This window comes from Onychostoma macrolepis, chromosome 20, assembly GCF_012432095.1.
Source record: "Onychostoma macrolepis isolate SWU-2019 chromosome 20, ASM1243209v1, whole genome shotgun sequence".
NCBI lineage: Eukaryota > Metazoa > Chordata > Actinopteri > Cypriniformes > Cyprinidae > Onychostoma > Onychostoma macrolepis.
Genome location: NC_081174.1, coordinates 26,811,161 through 26,832,827, shown reverse-complemented (window position 1 = coordinate 26,832,827; position 21,667 = coordinate 26,811,161). Strand labels below are relative to the sequence as shown.

The 21,667-nt window shown below is 36.7% G+C and overlaps 2 protein-coding genes across 3 annotated transcripts in view; both read left to right on the top strand.

The window, feature by feature from the left end:
- Positions 1 to 991: 991 nt before the first annotated feature.
- Positions 992 to 16,584, top strand: fkbp1b (FKBP prolyl isomerase 1B). Its single transcript, XM_058754890.1, has 4 exons — positions 992 to 1,126; positions 3,535 to 3,582; positions 15,649 to 15,761; positions 15,849 to 16,584. Exons 1-4 carry the CDS (start codon positions 1,090 to 1,092, stop codon positions 15,975 to 15,977), a joined length of 327 nt encoding a protein of 108 aa, XP_058610873.1. The 5' UTR covers positions 992 to 1,089; the 3' UTR covers positions 15,978 to 16,584.
- A 558-nt stretch (positions 16,585 to 17,142) lies between these two features.
- mmut (methylmalonyl CoA mutase) overlaps positions 17,143 to 21,667 on the top strand; it is a 36,037-nt gene continuing 31,512 nt past the window's right edge. Inside the window, exons 1-5 of one of the 2 annotated variants that reach the window (XM_058756456.1) lie at positions 17,143 to 17,263; positions 17,933 to 18,386; positions 19,166 to 19,533; positions 19,766 to 19,923; positions 21,304 to 21,475. In XM_058756456.1, the coding sequence (XP_058612439.1) occupies positions 17,981 to 18,386; positions 19,166 to 19,533; positions 19,766 to 19,923; positions 21,304 to 21,475 (1,104 nt within the window). In that variant the 5' untranslated portion in view covers positions 17,143 to 17,263; positions 17,933 to 17,980. Of the gene's footprint in view, positions 17,332 to 17,932; positions 18,387 to 19,165; positions 19,534 to 19,765; positions 19,924 to 21,303; positions 21,476 to 21,667 lie in introns of both variants that reach the window. The other variant, XM_058756457.1, reaches the window with a different exon arrangement.

Genomic DNA, 21,667 nt, shown 5'->3' with positions numbered 1-21,667 from the left:
GAACACAATGTAAGATATTTTGGATGAGAACCGGGAGGCTTAGTGACTGTACCATTGACTGCCAAACAATTAACACTGTCAAGGCCCAGAAAAGTATGAAAGATATCGTCAAAATAGTCCATCTGCCATCATGGTTCAACAGTAATTTTACAAAGCTACGAGAATACTTTTTGTATGCAAAGAAAACAAAAATAACGACTTTATTCAACAATTTGCCTCCTCTGCGTCAGCGTAGCGCCATTTTGGAGAATATCCAGTGGACACAAACAGTGCACATTTGTTTCTTTCTACGTTTGTTTACACTTTGATTTGAAGGAAAACAGGGTGTCCATGTGAGATGATTTGTTGCATAAAGTCGTTATTTTTGTTTTCTTTGCGTACAAAAAGTATTCTAGTAGCTTACAGTTGAACCACTGATGCCAGATGGACTATTTTGAAGATGTCTTTCATACTTTTCTGGTCCTTGACAGTGTTAATTGTTTGGCAGTCAATGGGACAGTCACCTCCCGGTTTTCATCCAAAATATCTTAAAGTGTGTTCCGAAGATGAACGAAGCTTTTACGGACATAGGGGTAAGTGATTAATGACAAATTTTTCATTTTGGGGTGGAGTGACCCTTTAACGGCCAAATAGGCTACGTTCTGTGTACAAGAACCAATACAAAGCGAATATAATGTTCCTGTTTCATGACCACTTGGAGTCATAATATTGGAGCTAGCATTATTTGTGCATTATTATAAATCTGCTGAAATGTTAAAACCAACACTGTTATACGGTTATTATAGAAAATGCAGGCACATCATAATATTTTTTAACATTATATGTACAACAGTAACATAATTTATAAGTACTACTCGATAGATTTTACACAGTACACTATTCCAGCATGCCAGAATCTCATAAAAACTGACGGTTAATCAGATAGGAATCTTGTTTAATAATTCACCGCGGCTTGACCATTGCAAACTAGCCGAGGGCGCGTACAGTTAGATTTGATATGACAGTGGGCGGAGTGCAGTAGCGCTGCTGTCTCACAGTCTGTCTCTCTCTCACTGCCTCACTACTGTAGGATCTACCCTCGCTAACAGAATGGGTGTTGAGGTTGAAACAATATCTCCAGGAGACGGTAAGACGCCATCATCTAATAAGTTTGAATTTCAAATTCAGGAACGTTCTAAATGCTCCGGCTGATTCGAATGTTGTTTTGATACACTGTAGCGGCAAAAGCGGGATTGCGGGGACATTCTGTCGCTCTAATTACATAATCTATTTACAGTCTACAATTTTCACTGCATGCTATTTGCGCAAAGCTTTGAAAACTAAGATTTCTAACGAAACGCCCATGGCTATGATGAGGATGTTTCCCGCTCGCTGTCTAGTCAGGGATTTAACGTGTGTCTGTGCAAAGGAGATACTATGTGCCATGTGTGCCAACTCAAACACTCTTCTCATTATTATGATTCCTCACTGCAGCTGTCAGATTTCCTCTACAACATGCTCTAGTGTGATTTTTGCTCCTGAAATGCAGGTTGATGTTGTTGACCACGTATGTCTCAGATGGCAGCACTCTTTCCCTGGCTAGACATAAGCTTTAATGTTAATCTGAGGGGGGCTTTGCAGGGTAATTTGGCACAGTTGGCAGAGTCACTGGGTTTCTGAGACCTGATCTGGTCTAATGGCACAGTAAAACGCTGTTATGTGTGCCACTTGTTGCATTATCTGTTTGCTGGTGGCACCAAATTTACTGTCTGGACATGATGACATTTTCATTGACAATTTAGCATTGTTGACATTTATATATGCATTATTATGTATAGATCTAGTCCTCAAATCTGATCTCATGATCCTTCAGAAAACATTCTAATATGCTGATTTGCTGCTCAAAAACTGTTTCAGTGTTGAGTTGTGATGCTTAAATATTTTTGTGAAAACCATGATTTATTCCTGTGATCAAAGCTAAAATTTCAGCATCATTACTCCAATCTTCAGTGTCACATGATCCTTCAGAAATCATAATATGCTGATTTGCTGTTCAAGAAACATATTATTATTATTATTATCAATATTTAAAACAGTTCAGTACATTTTTTAAGGATTCTTTGATTAATGGAAAGATCAGCATTTATCTGAAATAAAAAGCTTTTGTAACATTATACACTACACAGTTCAAAAGCTTGGAGTCAGTATAATGACGGGGGGATTATAGAAACTAATACTTTTATTTATCAAGGATGCTTTAAATTGATCCATCAAAGAAACCTGAAAAAAACATTTTTGAGCAGTAAATCAGAATGTTAGAATGAGTTCTGAAGGATCACATGACTGGATGATGCTAAAAATTCAACTTTGAAATCGCAGGAATAAATTAAATTTTAAAATATATTCAAATAGAAAACAGTTATTTTAAATAGTTAAAAAATATATTTCAAAATTTTACTGTTTCTGCTGTACTTTGGATCAAATAAATTCAGGCTTAGTGAGCAGAAGAGACTTATTTAAAAAACATTAAAAAAAAACGTGACTGGTAGTGTTTGTACAGTACATATATATATATATATATATATATATATATATATATATATATGTCTGTACTGTACTTTCACTTTGACACTAATAATATTCTAAACACAAATGACACCATTAATATTCTAAAAACTCAACACGTGTTCTGTATGCTTGATATGACTGAGAGCCTGATTTTATATGAACCAGTAGGAGTCATAATAATGAGAATTATTATAACATGAACATTAGACGCTGTAAATAAGTGCTGGAGCGACCATGAGCTCATTTGATTTTGACACCTATCAGACGTAGAATTCTTGGCACAAGTCATCAAACTCGATGGGTTCACCAGTGTCAGGAATGAATGCCATGTAATGGCGCTTTCACTTTTCTCGCTCAGCTCGGGTCTCTTGCGTCTGTGGGCCGCTCTCCACTGACATCCTATCTGACCCCCACCGTCCTACTGTCATGTGGCTCACATTCCTCTCCAGCTCCCACATTAATCAGACACCACCCTCACCACACGCGTGCGCTTTCTTCAGATCAGGACTGCAGATGAAACCCAGGTCTCATGACTGTAGAAGCTGTTTCATGGATTTCCATGTGATTTTATCGATCCCTTTGGGGTTTGTGGATTAAATTATGGTGGCAAGCTACCAATAAAACCATCTTCAGTGCATTACAGTGTTGTTAGAGCAAAGATAAAACTGTATCATTAGCGTTCTAAGCTACACTACGCGATAAAGACCTTTTTGATTCCTGTGTGTCAGCCAGCCAATAAGATGGTGTCTGGTCATTTGAGACAGTTCATGTCATTTATGTGCAATACACATCAGACAGTCAGTTGACGGTCAACAAGGATGTTGTCTGTGTCCGAGACTAGGAGTTAATGAACTGATAACATTAACTACAAGTTGAAAAAGGGTCTTTCATCACCAGAATGTGATGGTGCAGTGGATTACGGTATAAGGTTCACATGCTATGAATCATCTTTGGCACTAACTGTCTTGTTCTCCTCTTTCTTTACAGGAAGAACTTTTCCGAAGAAAGGACAGACATGCGTTGTGCATTACATAGGTAAACAATCTGCTGTAACTGTTCTCATATGTTGTTCGTCGGACGTTTCGCTCAGGCGACTGGTGGTGCGCACTGCAGACCAGCTCAGACAGACAGGAAACAGGATGTCGATAACAACATTCTGTCTCCCCTTGTTTAATGTTTTCTTTCCTCTCAGTATCCCAGTGCTTCTCTTTGAAAATGCAGGTAGAACTTTAAATGTCGCTACTTAATAAGCCCTTATAATTATTATTGCTTGAACTTTGGACCTTTACGATTGTGCTTGACATACAGGATGCTGCCAAATGGACCGGAAAATTTATGCCTTCCACTCATTATGTTCATATTGTTACCTATTAAATACAATAGAGTTTAAAAGTCTGAGAGCCCTAGTGAAAATGGTTTTATTTCCATTCTTTTATTATTTTTAAACAAAACAGTTTTTCATTACTAATTGCATTATTAGCATTCAGTGTCTCATGATTCTTTAGAAATCATTCTAATATTTGCTGCTACTTTTTTTCATTGATGAATAGAAAAATAATTCAAAAGAACAGCATTAATTTGAAATAGAAATAACATTATAAATGCCTTTACGGTCATTTTTGATCAAATTAATTTCAGAATGACAGTTTTACTTACCCCAAACTTTTTAACAGTAGTGTATGTTTGTGTACCTATAGGACAGAATTTATATTTCTTACTCAATTATTTTATATTGTTTTTATTATTATATTACGTTTTGTGTCATCTTTAAACAGAAATATTTTCAATACCGACTTAAAAACAAAAAACATAAAAGGTTTTTCCTGTCTAGTCAAAATTATCAGAGTTATCTGTATCTGTATCTGTATCTGGACTAAGGTAAACAGCTTGGGGCAGAACTATGCTAGAGTCCGGCAGCACTGACTGTGAGCTTCTGGCAGTCATTAGCACTCAGAGCAGCTAACAGGGTCAGACTCACTGCAGACGTCAATACAGCCCTTCTGCAGTACTTAATATAGCACTGCAGGGCCTTCGCTGAGAGCCCTCGAGCCCTCGAGCCCTCGAGCCCTCAAGCCCTGGAGTGAACCAGATACAGCACTACCACCAGAGACAGTCAAGTCATCACTATTCGACGACACACGCTTTTTTGGCTGAAATGGACAAAAATCAATAGAGCAAATGTTTGGAGTGCGGAACAGGAAGGAAATTTGTGCAAAGACTATGGTCATTTATCTATGATTAGAGTCTGAAGATTTTGAATGCAAAATCTGTCTGTAGTGACCAGATAAAAAAAAAAAAGGGAAAGTGGGGTCAGAAAAAATGTTTTTGTTAGTGTCAGATGCCATTTATGTATTTTTGTTTAGCTCATATGAGAGAATTAAATCAAAGAAATGCAAATGGCCAACTAAAAAAAAGCCCCATGACTGTCACATGTATCCTAATGCGACACAATAAAGTGACAGACCAGAAAACCAGAATAAATTCATTTTCTCCTTCCGCAGTATCAGTTTTTTATGGTTGGCGGTGTTACAAATTTCATTTAGGCTACTGTTTAAAAGTTTAGGGTTTGTAAGATTTGTAGTTTTTTAAGGAAGTCTATTACTGTATTCTCACCATTTATTTGAGCAAAAATGCAGTAAAAACAGTAATAATGTGAAATATATTTATAAATAACTGCTTTCTATTTGAATATATTTTAAAATGTGATTTATTCCTGTGATGCAAAGCTGAATTTTCAGCACCATTACTCTAGTCTGTAGAAATCATTTGCTGATTTGGTGATTGAGAATCATTTCTTATTAATATCAATGTTAAAAAAACAGTTGTGCTGCTTAATATTTTTGGAACAGTTTTAGGATTCCTGAAAGCATTTATTTACAATTGAACTTTAGTTGTCTTTACTGTCACTTTTGATCAGTTTAATGCATCCTGGCAAAATAAGAGTATCAATTAAAGAATTGATCCCAACTTTTGAACAGTAGTGTAAGTAATTGTGTAATTCAGTTTTACTTACATTGGCACTGGGTGAATATTAATTCTAGACTCTGGTTGCATCTAATTTTTGATGGGAAAATGATACTTTACCTTGACTGAATTATGATTGGAGAGGCTCTGAATGATAATTGCTGCTTTGCCAGTTGTGGAACTTTTCATTCCACTTTGTAATATAATAATGTAACATAATGTTCAGGTTGTATATTATCAGCAGTCATGGTTGCATGCCAAGCGAAGCAGGATGGATTTTATCACAGGTTCATGCCTGAATTAGCAAAGAGACCCCCACCCTTCGCACACCTACCTTTCTCTGACCCAGCTGGGCAGAACAAATCAATTAGCCCAGTCCCGCTGGATCCCCTGGGTTTATTATTAGAGCACAGGAAGCCATCAGACCTCCCGTGACTGGCGGCTCTATTAATAACAATGGCAACACTATGTATAAATATGCTCTGAAGAGACACCCATGTGATTGGTGGTGGCTCCAGGATTAGGCCACTGTAATGGCAATGAAGATAAACGCACTATGGTGTCCAGTTTCCTGAACCCTGGCCAGGCATTCACAGGCATTAAAGTAGTGACGTCATGTTCAGTTATGGGGTATGCTTCCTTCACTTGATTCTAGAAGATACTACGCTATGTGAAAGCCACAGTTCATTGCTCAATGTTTTACTTTAACCTTTTTTTCTAATGGAATAATTGACCCAAAATTGTCTCTCAGTTATTCTCACCAAATATGTATGACCTACTTTCTTCCATGGATCTCAAAAGGAGATGTTTTGCAAATGTTTTGTTGTCCAAGCTGCTCAAGTCTGCAGCTGGTCTCAACCACAGCAAATTGGCTCTCATCCATATATATATTTGAATATGTTTTAAATTGTAATTTATTCCTTTGAGGCAAAGCTGAATTATCAGCTCCTTAACTCTAGCTAAATTTTTTACTCCATTGATATCTCAATGTCACATGATCCTTCAGAAATCATTCTGATATGCTGATTTTGTGTCCAAAAAACAATTTTATTATTAATATCAATGTTGGAAATGTTTTGTTGTCCAAACTGCTCGTGTATATTCATTATGTATATATAAATGCATGCTTGTATATATTTAAGAAAAATATGTTTATACGTTTAAAAAATTTATATATAATATCAGTTATATTAATATAAATATATACTTGGAAATATTTTCAAAATATATACTGTATGTGTGTATTTATATAATATAATATACACAGTATACACACATATATTATGTAAACAAAAACTTATTTTGGATGCGATTAATTGTGATTGATTGTTTGACAGCACTAAATACAATTTCTTTTTGTTCTTTTTTTTTTTTTTTTGGTCTCAATTGCAGCAAATCACTTCTCATTTATAGCGCAGGGGCTTGTAGGTAATAATATTAGTTGAAAACAAGCATTGAAACCCCACCGGAAATAGTATACTGTACCACCTGGCCAAATTTGGCATTCTCTTTTCAACTTAACTATGATTCATGATGCTCTAATCATATTCTGGCATACTATATAGTATGGATAGTCTGGAAATTGGGATGTAGCCAGGGTTTCAGGTTCTGGGAATGAGTTGTGCAGGTCACCACACAGCAGGCTATAATGTGAGATTAAGTTTACCATGAAAATTATTGAACAGCTGTACACACTACCTTTCAAATGTTAGGGGTTATTAAGATTTAAAAAAAAAATTATTAATAGTTTTATTTAGCAAAGGTGCATTAAATGAATCAAAAGTGACAGTAAAGATTTTACATTATTGCAAAAAAAATGATACATGCTGTTCTTTGAAACATTCCATTCATTAAAAAATCCTGAAAAAAAGTAACAAGTTTCCACAAAAATATTAATATTTATTAATTAATAAATCAGCAAAAGACTGGAGTAATGATGCTGAAAATTCGCAGGAATAAATTAAATTTTTATTGTATAAATCACATTTTTAATTACAACCGATAAGGACAAAAAAGGAGAATTAGTATTTATTAACACCATGATTGTATTGGAGTGAAAAGTAGTTTGTCTTAACCAGCTGATAGCGCTGTTTTTAGCACTTGACATTGCCGCCAGAATACTCTTTTTTGATGATACATGAACCATGCGTGTGCCATGCCATGCGGTTTTCTGCTGACATGCTTTCGAGTTGAAATGTGCCAACAAATCTATAATAGGCAGTCGCATTCAGGTAGCATGTGCATCTGATTACATTTGACGCTGACTGAGAGAAACTGGCTGCCAGCTCTTGTAGACGGATACTGTAAGCCGTGGTAAAAATAGCTGCCTGCTGGACTGGTTCACGCTCTTTCCCACCGACCTCTCACGCACAGGCTCATGAACTAAGAACAACTTCATGTTTTTTTCAGTGAAGCCGGTCAGTAGATCAGGCTCGCGCCCACTACATCCATCAGCCAAAGAAAAGCTCCCACCCAACATGACTGCTGATTGTAATCATGGTCGCAGGGGAGCTGATAGTAGAAGCTGCGACATATTCTGTGACTTGTAATGAGCCGGGTTTTGGCTCACTGCACTTCTGATGACCCACATGCAACACCCTAAAACAACCAGAACACCTTAGCAGGACCCTAAAAACATCCAGAATACCCAAAAAACACCAATAACATCCAGAACACCCTAACAACCACAGGCAAACACCCATAAAAACATCCAGAACAACCTAGCAGCACCCTAACATACTAAGAACATATAGAACAACCACTAGTAACACCCTAAAACATCCAGAACACTCTGGCAACACCCTAACAACCACCTAACAACACCCTAACAACCCTAAAAACATCAAGAACATTCTAACAGCACACTTACACACTAAGAACATCCTAACAGCCACAGAGAACACCCTAAAACTTCCATAACACTCTAGCAACACCCTAACAACCATCCAGAAGACATTAGCAATCACCTAGCAACACCAGAAGAAGCGTCCAGGACACCCTAGAAACAACCTAAAACATCAACACCCTAACAACCATGGAGAACACCCTAGCAATGCCCTAAAAATCCAGAACACCCTAAAACACCAATAACATCCACAATACCCTAACAACCACAGGCAACAAACTTAAAACATCCAGAACACCCTAGCAGCACCCTATACTAAGAACATCTAGAACAACTACAGAGAACACCCTAACAACCCTAAAAACATCAAGAACATTCTAACAGCACCCTTACACACTAAGAACATCCAGAACACCCTAACACCCACAGAGAGCACCCTAGCAACACCCTAAAACATCCAGAATAACCTAACAACCATCCAGAAGACATTAACAACACTCTAACAACCACCCAGAACACCCTAGAAAACCCCTAAAGCATCAAGAACATCCTAGCTGTACCCTTATACACTTAACATCCAGAACACCCTATCAACCATAGAGAACACCTTAGCAATGCCTTAAAAACATCCAGCAGTAACCTAACAACCACCTAGAACAACATAGCAACACCTAAAAGCATTCAGAGCAGCCTAACAATCACCAGAAGACACTAGAAGCACCCTAAAAACATCCAGAATACTCTAACAACCATCCAGAGGACCCCGTAGCAACATCCTAAAAACAGGGAGCAGATAGTACAAGCTGAAAGATATTCTGTGACTTGTAATGAACAGATATTCTGTAAGTACATTTTTGGCTTGCTTACCAGTGGTGCAACAACATATTTTCTGTAAAGCTATTGACCTTAGCAAATTCATAGCAACCTGTTAAGTTTTGCATGGGCAAGCACTACTTATGTCTAGAAAATGTAAAAATCAAATTTATGAATAGACTAATAAAAGTTCCAAAGGTTTGTAGCAATACTGGATATATTTAGTCAGTTTAGTTCATTCATAAATAAGCTTTAGTTCGTCCTTGTAGTTGAACAAGCTGCTATTATAATATACTGTCTGGTTTTGGAATGAAGCCCGCTCTGCAGATATCTTGGCGCAGGGTTCTTCCTGGAAGTCTCAGCTCCATTTATGTCCGGGGGTTGGTGAAAGTTAATACTGTACTGTACGAGAACCAACCTCAGCGTGAGGGATCTTTCATATCTCCCTCGACATGGATGAAACTGTAAAGAATAAATGCTTCTAATAGTGTCAGACTCTCATTTAAACAAAGCACAGACACATTTGTCCTTACTAAAGCATAGTTAGATGGTTATTCATACACAGTGTTGAAAGTGAAATATGGACATAAAATATCTCATCTTACAATATAAATTGTAGGCATAGGGAAGCTTGTACTTTTTTGGGAAAGGAATTTAGATTTTAGATTTAGATTTGATTGTTGTTATATTTTGTTACAGTTTTTTTACAATCATTTTTGCACTAATAAAGGAAACTTCATGTCATTTTTCAAAACTCTAGACACATAATTCACAACCGATGATCAAAATGCATTTTTCAAAACACTTAACACTTTTTCCAAATGCTTGGATACAATACACATGAGCCAAAGATCTTTTGTTCATTGAACTAAAATCACCGGTTCAAAATGACACAACTTAACATCAAAGTATAACAGCTCACACATTACATCTGAATTGAGTGTTTATTCATTTCATTACAATGATCTAACTATCAATTGATATAACTGCTCAAAATGCTACGTAACTGTTGCAATACTGTTGAAGCATAGTTTTTTTTAATGGAAAATTATGAACAATATTAAATGTTTAGATTATGAAAGTGAATCAACTGAGGACTGAGTGTGTTCAGGTGTGATCATTTTCAAGATGCCTGTTGTTGGGAGATATATCATATATATCTATATCATTGTTATCAGCATTTGTTTTTCCTACAGTAAATGTCTTTTTAGAGGGTGATAGAGCTGGAAGCTGATGAAAACCATTCATATTTTTGGATGAGGCAGGCTTTACCCTGGCCATGACATGGAGGAGAGTTTGAGAGTCCAGCGGTTGAGAGGGGCCCAGATTGATGTTCTCTGGGGGCCTGACCACCCCCCACTGAATGTGGCCCCATAACAAATTCAGTGCAATGGGCCCAGAATTCCTAACAACAGCACTGAGTGCAATCATGGTTTCAGGCCCATCAGTTTATCACCTTGTATCTACCCCCATACTCTGCTTTCCTTACTGTAACCCAACTGAGGAGTCTTTCTCCACATGGAGGTGGAAGGTTCACAATAGGCTCCTCACAAACAAGTCTCTCTTCTCCAGGCCATAGATGATGCATGCAATGATATCACAGGAGGAGACATCTTTGAAACATCTTTCCAAGATGTTTAACTAATGAAAGCATCCATTATGATGTGGATGAGAACCTGTGCCCAAATCCACAAGACCGGGTTGATAAAAACAGAAGTGCAGTGAGGAACACTCCAGCTGACATTTTACTGTAGGCCTACTGTTTTTTCTTATCTTTTTTTTTTTTTAATCTTTTTTTTTCTAATTTAAAGTTTTTTGAGAGCTGTTGTGAGTTGATTATTTCAAATTTTGTTTACTGTAATGATTTCAGTGTCTGTACTTTTCTCTCTAGTCTATTACAATGATGTATGAATGTGTAGAACCATATTGAAAGCTGCATCATATGTTTGAACAACTATATTTAATGATTGTACTAACAACTAAACAGTGAAACTATGGGTATCTTGTGTGTGGGTGATCTAAAGTAATGTTCCTATGATATTTTATAATAAATTAGTTTTTTGAACCAATGCTTCTACAATTACATTTTAAATTTATTTTTAAGCACATATGACAAATTTGAACAGCATTTGTTGCTAAATCTTACAAACATTTAACATGCTTTATTTTACATTTGGCACCCTATATGACTCAAGACGTATTCTTATATATACATACTCGTACTGTAATCATGGTAGACCAGAGTGTTATTGGTTGTGTCTTCCTCTCTTTCTCTTTTCCTTCCTGTGATATAGACGGAGGCAAAAGGTGACCTACTTAAACCGGCAGAATAATCCGGCGAATTAGGCCAATGTTTCATATTTCATTCTTTTTGTTCATTTGGATCACAAGAGCTCAGATTCCGCAGGAGATTTAGATAAGCACAGAAACGCTCTCTCTGGTGGGTCAGCTATGTGTTAGTGGACCACGCCTGTCTGATTGGAGGCACCCCGCAGACTCCCTGAAGCAGTTAAACAAAGAATCTTCTAGTGCTGTCTGCTGTTTTAGTCAGGACATCCAGTAGACCTGCTGTTAAAATTCACAGAAATGTGTGCCACAAAATTAAAAATAAAATATTGTAGCGACTTAAAAAAAAAAGAAAAGAAAAGTTAAACCATATCTGTAGACCGGAGTATCACAGACTTGGGGGCCACCCAGAACACCCTAGCAACACCCTAAAAGATCTGGAACACCAAAGCAACACCCTAACAACCACCTAGAACCTAGCAGCACCCTAAAACATCCAGAATACTCAAACTACCAAGAACACCTTAAAAACATCCTAGAAACCACCCAGAACACTCTAGCAACAACCTAGTAACACCCTAACAACCACCTATAGCAACACTCTTAATACATCCAGAACACCTTAGCAACACCCTAACAACAACAACCACCAATAGCAATATCTCCTAAAACATCTGGAACACCTTAGAATCAGAATCAGAATGAGCTTTATTGCCAGGTATGTTTACACATACGAGGACTTTGTTTTCGTGACAGAAGCTTCCATAGTGCAACAGAATGACAGTGACAGAACAAAAACACAGATAATAAAAAGAAGAATTAAAAATAGAACAAGTAAATAGGGAATAAAAATATACAAACTGACAATTGTATGTACAGGTATATTATGTGCAAATTGAAATGTAGACTAAATATGTGTGTTAGATAAATAAGTGTATAAATAGTGTGTGCTCCTCAATTCTTGTCAAGTGTTCATGAGATGGATTGCCTGAGGGAAGAAACTGTTCCTGTGCTGGTCGTTCTGGTGGTCAGAGCTCTGTAACATCAACCAGACGGCAACAGTTCAAAGAGGGAGTGTGCTGGATGTGAGGGGTCCAGAGTGATTTTGCCAGCCCTTTTGCTCACTCTGGATGAGTACCGTTTTTGGAGAGTGGGGAGGGTTGTACCAATGATTCGCTCAGCAGTCCAGACTACCCTCTGTAGTCCTCTGAGATCAGATTTGGTAGCTGAGCTGAACCAGACAGTTATTGAAGTGCAGAGGATGGATTCAATGATAGCAGAGTAGAACTGTTTCAGCAGCTCCTGTGGCAGGTTAAACTTCCTCAGCTGGCGAAGGAAGTACAGCCTCTGCTGGGCCTTTTTCACAATGGAGTCTATGTGAATGTCCCACTTCAGGTCCTGGGAGATGATGGTGCCCAGGAACCTGAATGACTCCACTGTCGTTACAGTGCTGTCCATGATGGTGAGTGGGGGGAGTGCAGGGGGGTTTCTCCTGAAGTCCACGATCATCTCCACTGTTTTGAGCATGTTGAGCTCCAGGTTGTTAAGACTGCACCAGACAGCCAGCTGCTCAACCTCCAGTCTGTAAGCAGACTAGTCCCCGTCCTGAATGAGGCAGATGACTGTGGTGTCGTCTGCAAACTTCAGGAGCTTGACAGAGGGGTCTTTAGATGTGCAGTCGTTGGTGTAGAGGGAGAAGAGCAGTGGGGAGAGAACGCAGCCCTGAGGAGCTCCAGTGCTGATCATACGGTGCTGGATGAGAATTTTTCCAGCCTCACTAGCTGCTGCCTGTCTGTCAGGAACCTGGTGATCCACTGACAGACGGAGGTGGGCATGGAGAGCTGAGTTAATTTGGGCAGGAGGTTTGGAATGATTTCGTTAAAAGCCGAGCTGAAGTCCACAAACAGGATCCTCACATAGGTCTCTGGTCTGTCTAGATGTTGCAGAACATAATGCAGTCCCATGTTGACTGCATCGTCCACAGACCTGTTTGCTCTGTAGGCAAACTGAAGAGGATCCAGTAAGGGTCCAATAATGTCCTTCAGGTGGGCCAGCACCAGTTTTTCAAAAGACTTCATGACCACAGACGTTAGAGCCACAGGTCTGTAGTCATTTAGTCCTGTAATTTTGGATTTCTTTGGGGTGGGGATGATGGTGGAGCGTTTGAAGCATGAAGGGACTTCGCATAGCTCCAGTGATCTTAGATCTGTGTTAAGATGGGGGCCATCTGGTCAGCACAGGATTTCAGACAGACTGGTGTATCGCAATCTGGGCCTGGTGCTTTTTTCCTTTTCTGCTTCCGTAAGACCTGGCGCACATCGTCTTCGTTGATCTGAAGTGCATGTGTGGGGGAGAGGGGGTTGCTGGAGGTGTTAATGGTTGTGTGGAGAGGTGTTCAGAGCGGGTGTGGGGTGTTTTTTCAAACCTGCAGTAGAACTCATTCAGATCGTCTGCCAGTTGTTGATTCTCCACAGTGCTGGGGGATGGTGTCTTGTAGTTGGTGATCTCTTTCAGACCTTTCCACACTGATGCTGAGTCGCTGGAAGTAAACTGAATCCTTAGTTTTTCAGAATAATTCCTCTTTGCTAATCTGATCTCCTTTTCCAGTGTGTATTTGACCTGTTTATACAAGACTTTGTCCCCCTTCTGTAAGCATCTTCTTTGGTCCACCAGAACACTCTAGCAACCACCTAGCAACACCCTAAAAACCGCCCAATTGACCTTAGCAGCACCCAACATATGAACATCCTGAACACACTAGTAACACCATAACAACCACCCAGAAGACCCTAAAAACTATCCAGAAGACTCCAACAACCACCTAGAACACACCAAACTATGCAGAACACCTCAGCAACACCAGCCAGAAGACCCTAACAGCCTCCCATCACCCTAAAAACTGTCCAGACTACTCTAGAAACACCTTAACAATCATCTAGAACTAGAACACTGTAGCCTCATGGCCTGTGCAAAAGCTGCTTGAGAAAATGTAAAAATCTAGTTGTATTTTATATTTCACTCACAAAGTGACACATGTAATAAAGAAGTGGATCATCTATGTGTCTTTCTCATGACTGAGTACGATGTCAGTATAAACTGCTGGCATCATTGGGTCTGTTTGTATGATGGTGATATGCCGGATGGTTGATGTGGACTGTCTATTTCACCAGCTGCTGTTTCAGAGCAGTGTTGTTCTGTTGCAGTTGCAGTGTGTGAATCTGCTGTTAAATGCGTGCTTGATGTTGTGCAGATGGTATCTGTTCATCTCTTGGTCCAGGGCTGCAATTACTGTCTCCTGTAAGCCTGAAAACTGCAATTGTGCAGTTTCTTCGTCAGCTGCTTGTCTGTTTAGATGTGTGTAGATGTGTTAATGGCTTGTGCTTGTGCAGTTCCATTTTCTCCCTAATTTTAGGGTTAGATTTTTGCATTTTGAACAGTTCTGCCTAGTTTCCTGTTTTCTTCAGAAAATAGAAAAAATATAAGATGTACTTACAAATTGTAGTCCGTTATTGATTCCAAATTACATGACAAAAATTGTAGTTAGTCATGTAATTTATCACGTTACACATTTTTACATACTTTTTTGATTACTTTTAGATTACTTTTGATCTAACTTGTTTATCACATTGATTTAAATAGGATAATCTTGTAACATATTGATATAAAAATACAAAAAGAAAGAAATACATTCCATTCGTTTTTATTAACAACATGCATTAATAATTAAATCATAAAACTGTAAAGCTAAAATAAATCATTTCAAAATAACAACTAAAATAAAACACTTAAAAAGATTAAATATTTTATTTTATCACATGCTGTGTGGCTTCTCAATTTTCTGTGTGATTATAGCCACCTTCGTGTGAATGTCCACAAAACTGGAAGAATTTCTGAATGTATATAAGCAGTGGGCTATTTTAGAAACGAAAAATACAAAAGATGAGAATCCATTAATTATTAATAAATTGTTGCAATTGTGTGAGTAATTTGTAATCATGTAATGAATTAAAAGTAACTGTACTCTGATTACGAATATTTTAAAGTATAATATAATCTTATTACAAGTACTTTATTTTTGGGGATCTGATTATGTAATCCAGATTACATGTAATCAGTTACAACCCAGCACTGTTTGTTGTAAAGATAGTTATAGTGGTAATTATGTATTTAACTTGTTTTCTGTTTAATTGCAGGGATGCTGCAGAATGGAAAGAAGTTTGACTCGTCACGAGACAGAAACAAGCCATTCAAATTCAAGATCGGCCGACAGGAAGTCATCAAGGGCTGGGAGGAAGGAGTTGCACAGGTATTTGACCCTGATGCTGTGATGCATGCATTCTTGAACATTTCTGTCAGTTTCCGCTTGCTCTATAGTATTTCCATCTAATTTCAGATGAGTTTGGGTCAGCGGGCGAAGATCACCTGCACCCCAGATATGGCTTATGGGGCCACGGGACACCCTGGTGTCATTCCTCCCAACGCCACTCTTATATTTGACGTGGAGCTGCTGAAACTGGAGTGAACCACTAGCTTTTGCAGGGCTGAAGTCCTCAAATGGAGAAGGAGAAACACGAGTCCCCGCCCCACCAACAAAACCTTCTTCATCTAGACACTCTCCACATCAACTTGTGTGTTTTTTGCCAATAAATGCAATGTGAATATTTCTACACATGACCTTAACGCTATTTTGGCATCATGTTACATGCAAAGTTTTTTTTTTTTCTTCATACTACACTTTCCTGAAATTATGTGAATACAATATGATCATTCAATCAGTATTTTAATTTGTACAAGACTGAATCCACTGTCTTGGTGAATTTGGTAGGGTTAGTATTTTACAGGAGGGTGTAAAGGGTTATAATTCTGTATTCTGAGGGGCATTAACAACCACTGTTTGCATTGCCACTTTTGATAAAAGTATATCCTGCTGAATGCATATGATAAAATGATAGTGTTACTGTATTTACTATTATATTTTATATATAAATCTGTCCCTTATAAACATTTGCTGTAAGTCTCATTCAAATCTAGAAAAATGAGACGTGGAACAAACTGAATATGTACCGTGGAGTGCTTTGGCTTCAGTTAACATTTTATCAACTTGCTCTTAATAAAGATATTTGAACTCTTTGAAATGGTTGTGCTGTTGCAACTGGATACATTTATTATTGATTATTATCTGATCTCTTACTACTGTGTGTAATATAAGAGAGAGCGGGCAGTAAGAATATTCAGGGTATCATAACTGGGAGGTGAGACATTTTCCATTAAACAAAATTAATATTAATTTGTATAACGGTATTATTTAAACCGAGACACTGCAGGTTTTAAAAATTATTTCTCATTACAGTTTTTTTTTTTTGTATGAACTTCTACATGATAGATAGATAGACAGATAGATAGAAGCGTTGCCTCACAAACAAAAACAGTGGGATATGTCGCCACCTGCTGAAATAAATATGACAGCGATTTTGAAACCCTCAAAATAATAATCGGTGTCGTATCGCTATACTATACTACACTATATCATACTAACTATACTATTTTACTGTAACTATAACTGTTATTTTATGGCGGCTCTTAGCCACAAATAATATCCGAATATTTCAAAAACATTAAAAGGAACCTTTGATTCAAAAGCCTCTACACCCTCCGTGCTGAAATATACTGCACATCCGGGTCAGAGCTGCAGGTCGCTTGATGCTGATTGGCTGTTATTGGTTTGTTGTTAACTGTGATTGGCTGGAACGCAACACGCCTGTCAGCGAGCGTGTGTCGTCGGTGTCTGGTAAACAGAGAGAACGCAAGGTCAGATGTTGATATTGTTTTGTTTTTAAACGTTTTGTTGTAAAACAGTATGGTGTCAGCGCTTGTATGTAGGTGTTATTTTGTCGTACATTGTCCTAGATTAACAATCATTGTTAGTACGTGTATAATCTAAATAGCCCTGTAAGTGTGCAAACTTTAACGGAAAAAAAGTGAAAGCAGTTCATCGTCAGAGATGCATACGAGTTTTAAATGTGACATGTTTAATTAATGGTAATAAAAGTCGTGTAATATTATAATAAAATAGGAGCTGTTTGATGACATGTTTGCTATTCTGTCAAGTCACGTCTGAAGTCTTTATAAGGTGTGTTTAGTCATAACAATATTATTCAGTATTATTAACAGCATTCAGGATTAATGATACACTACAGGTCGAAAGTTTGAAATCATTCAAATAAATCAATAAACAGTAATACTGTGAAATATTATTAGAATTTATAATAAATGTTATCTATTTTAACATATTTTAAAATGTCATTTATTTCTGTGATGCCAAGCTGAATTTTCAGCATCTTTACTCTAGTCTTCAGTGTCACATGATCCTTCAGAAATCATTCAAATTATTTTCAAGAAACATTTCATCTCTCATTTTTTATTCCTATTTATCAATGTTAAAACATTTTTCTGTTTCTTTTTATTTCTTTTTATTAGATATCCATGAGTAACTAAACCCGCTCTCCTTTACCCAATGCATACAACATGTTGACTGCAAGGAAGGCATGCGTGTCTTTGACAGCCAGACGACTTCTGGGGGCATCTGTATCTTCGACCCTTGACCCTCAGCGTCACCCCAGACCGTTCCGTACCGTTGCCCCACACAGAGATGAAGTGAAGCTCCACGAGGGCTGGGCCGCCCTGGCCAAGAAGCAGCTGAAAGGGAAAAACCCAGAGGATCTGATCTGGAGGACCCCAGAAGGCATATCTGTTAAACCTGTGTTCACTCAGACTGACACCGCCGCCGTCCAAGATGAGCTGCCAGGAGTATTCCCGTTCACCCGAGGGCCTTACCCCACCATGTACACCTACAGACCCTGGACCATCAGGCAATACGCTGGATTCAGCACTGTAGAGGAAAGCAACAAGTTTTACAGGGATAATATTAAAGGTATGATGCCACAGCATTTAAACTACTGAGAGAAACTATCAAGTGAAAGTATATATTGAATTATATAGTAATACTGTCATAAAAAATAAAATAAAATATATATTTTTTTAAATAAAGTCAAAATAAAAATGTGCGTATGTGTGTATATATAATGAAAATATCTAAATATAAATTTAAAATATCTAAATAATATATCTGAAAGTTATATCATTTTATATTGTATCAACTTATATTGATAGATAATATATAACAAAACAATTATTAAGATTGTTATATTTATATAAATATATTTCTTTAATATAAAATACATTTTATAAGATAAAATAAATACTTTTAAGAAGATTAAGACTAAATGTTTTCCAATAATTTATATTGATAGATAATATTAAACCTTTTAAAAGTAATTTATATAAATATATTTATATAGTGCAAAGTCTTTTAAGATTATAACTTAAGAAATGTTTAATCTTCTAATGACTTCTTTTAACTGATCGTATAAAACAAAACACTTACTAAAAGATCTATATATATATATAAAAATCTTTTATAAATATATAAAATTTTAAAATAATGTTATAATATTAAAATGAAAATGTGATGTTATACACATATTGTTTATTTGCATGCCATGTTACCATGAATGTGTTGATGAATTATTATACAATATTAAATTAAGATCTCAGAGGGACTGCTAATAAATATTTAGGTCAGGGTTTGTCTGACAAAAATGTTTGGGAATCTTTGATACAAGTCAAATACAAACTGCTTTACCTTTGCAGCGGGCCAGCAGGGCCTTTCTGTAGCTTTTGACCTTGCGACGCACAGAGGTTATGACTCTGACAATCCCAGAGTTCATGGGGATGTGGGAATGGCAGGTGTGGCTATCGACACCGTAGAAGACACTAATCTGCTGTTCGACGGCATCCCGCTGGAGAAGATGTCGGTATCCATGACAATGAACGGAGCCGTCATTCCCATTCTAGCCATGTTCATCGTGACCGGAGAAGAGCAAGGTGTGCCCAAGGAGAAGCTGACTGGCACCATCCAGAACGACATCCTCAAAGAGTTCATGGTGCGAAACACTTACATCTTCCCTCCAGAGCCGTCAATGCACGCCATCGCTGATATATTCGCCTACACCTCAAAGGTACGGCTTGAGTGACAGGACCTTTATATATCTTTTTTTATACAGTCCACTGTCCGTTTTTAAAGTGCTAAGAGCATTTTTTTATTTACTTTCAGTGATTACAATGATTGAGTTTTCGCATCATGTGCTTTTTACAGCCTTGTAATTTTGACCATCTTTGTAAAATCAGTATTCAGATGGTATCTGACCTCCAGTCCACACTTTGTAACACATTGGATTTTCTTTCTTACAGAATATGCCCAAGTTTAATTCTATTTCCATCAGTGGATACCACATACAGGAAGCTGGAGCTGATGCCATCCTAGAGTTGGCTTACACTATTGCTAATGGACTGGAGTACTGCAGAACCGGACTGAAGGCTGGACTCACCATCGATGAGTTCGCTCCCAGGTTAGTTTGGAAATTCACTTTGTCGGTTCCATATTCTTCTACTACTTCTCTTCTTAATAATAATGGACCCTTTTCACAAGACTGTGATGATGCGTTTCAACGTTAAATCTCAAAAGTTTTTTATATTTAGATTTTTTCTAAAAATGTATATATATTTATAACACTATACTTTGTTTTATATCACCTTTGCATCAAATTACAAAAAAAGAAAGAACTAGTTAACGCTTATGCAAGGGTGTTTATAATGCAGCATCTATGGAAGGGACAGTAAATTTAATATCGTTCTCTCTTCTGACTGCCGTTATCAGTCTCTCAATTTTTTTCCTTTTCTTGAAAGTCGTGAAAACGCTATTGTGGAGTTTTCTTTTGCTTTTTGAACAAATGGGAATGCAAAAAAAATATTTGTTGTACTCTCCCATTCACTGCCCTCGAAGTTTACCCATTTATGACGACTTTGCTTCTGAGAAATGTGGAAAAAGTCTATAATAATAATACTTCTTAAATAACATTATGTAACGCATGCAATTATTTGTGTTAATGATAATGATAATAAAATAAGTAAGTAATAATAATAATAATACATATTATTAATTCATGTTTAATGATTAATACACATTTTAATTACTGGATGTTTTCCAATTAATGAAATGTATTTAAAAATTTAATAAAGTATTACATTTATTATTATTATTATTATTATTATTGTTATTAATGATAGTTGTTATTATTAAAAATATTGTATTAGTAGTAAATACATATTGAATAATATATTACAAAATACTGATAAAATAATTAATACTACTATTACTACAAGTGCATAATAATAATTAATCTATTTTATTGTTTATTTATTCATTTTTATTAATGCAATTATATTAAATTGTATTGACAGTATAAATGTTATTATAAGTATTATTGTTATTGCAATTACTAATACTAAATGTGAGTACATTATTTCTAATGAATTTAATTACTGTAATTTTTATTTAATGCTTATTAATTAATACATTACAAAGATGATAATTATAATTATATGGCAATCTAGTATTACAAACTACAAATGAATGTTTATAATAATATTGATAAATTATTATTGCACTACTACTACTACTAATAGAAATGCACATTAAATTGTATTGTTTAAATATTGATCTAATTATTGATGTTATTCTATTACTACTGTATATGCATTATTTCTAATTAATTCAAGTACTATAATTATTATTAATAATACATTTAAAAAATAATAATGATGATTCTAATAACAACGAAGAATAACCCAGCTGAGGTATTGGTTTTCTAAAGGTTTCATATACCGTATGAAGGCATGTAGTGTGATTTATTTATTTATTTTTATTTTTTTGCATGATCTCTTTTTAGATTGTCATTCTTCTGGGGGATTGGCATGAACTTTTATATGGAAATAGCGAAGCTGAGGGCAGCGCGGCGATTGTGGGCGACACTTATCAAAGAGAAGTTCCAACCCAAGAACTCCAAATGCCTCCTGCTGAGAACTCACTGTCAGACATCAGGATGGTCCCTCACTGAGCAGGTACTGTCACTGCACAGCTCGAGAATGCTCAGCTGCTCATGCCTGCTTTTTGTCACATTAAACGAACTGTGATGCAGTAAAGTGTAAAAGTGTTAAATCACATTTTTGACATGCAATACATGACATGTTTTCCGTTTCTTATCTTAAATTTCTGTGATGATATGCTGGGTAGCTGCGTCCACAGTGAAATAT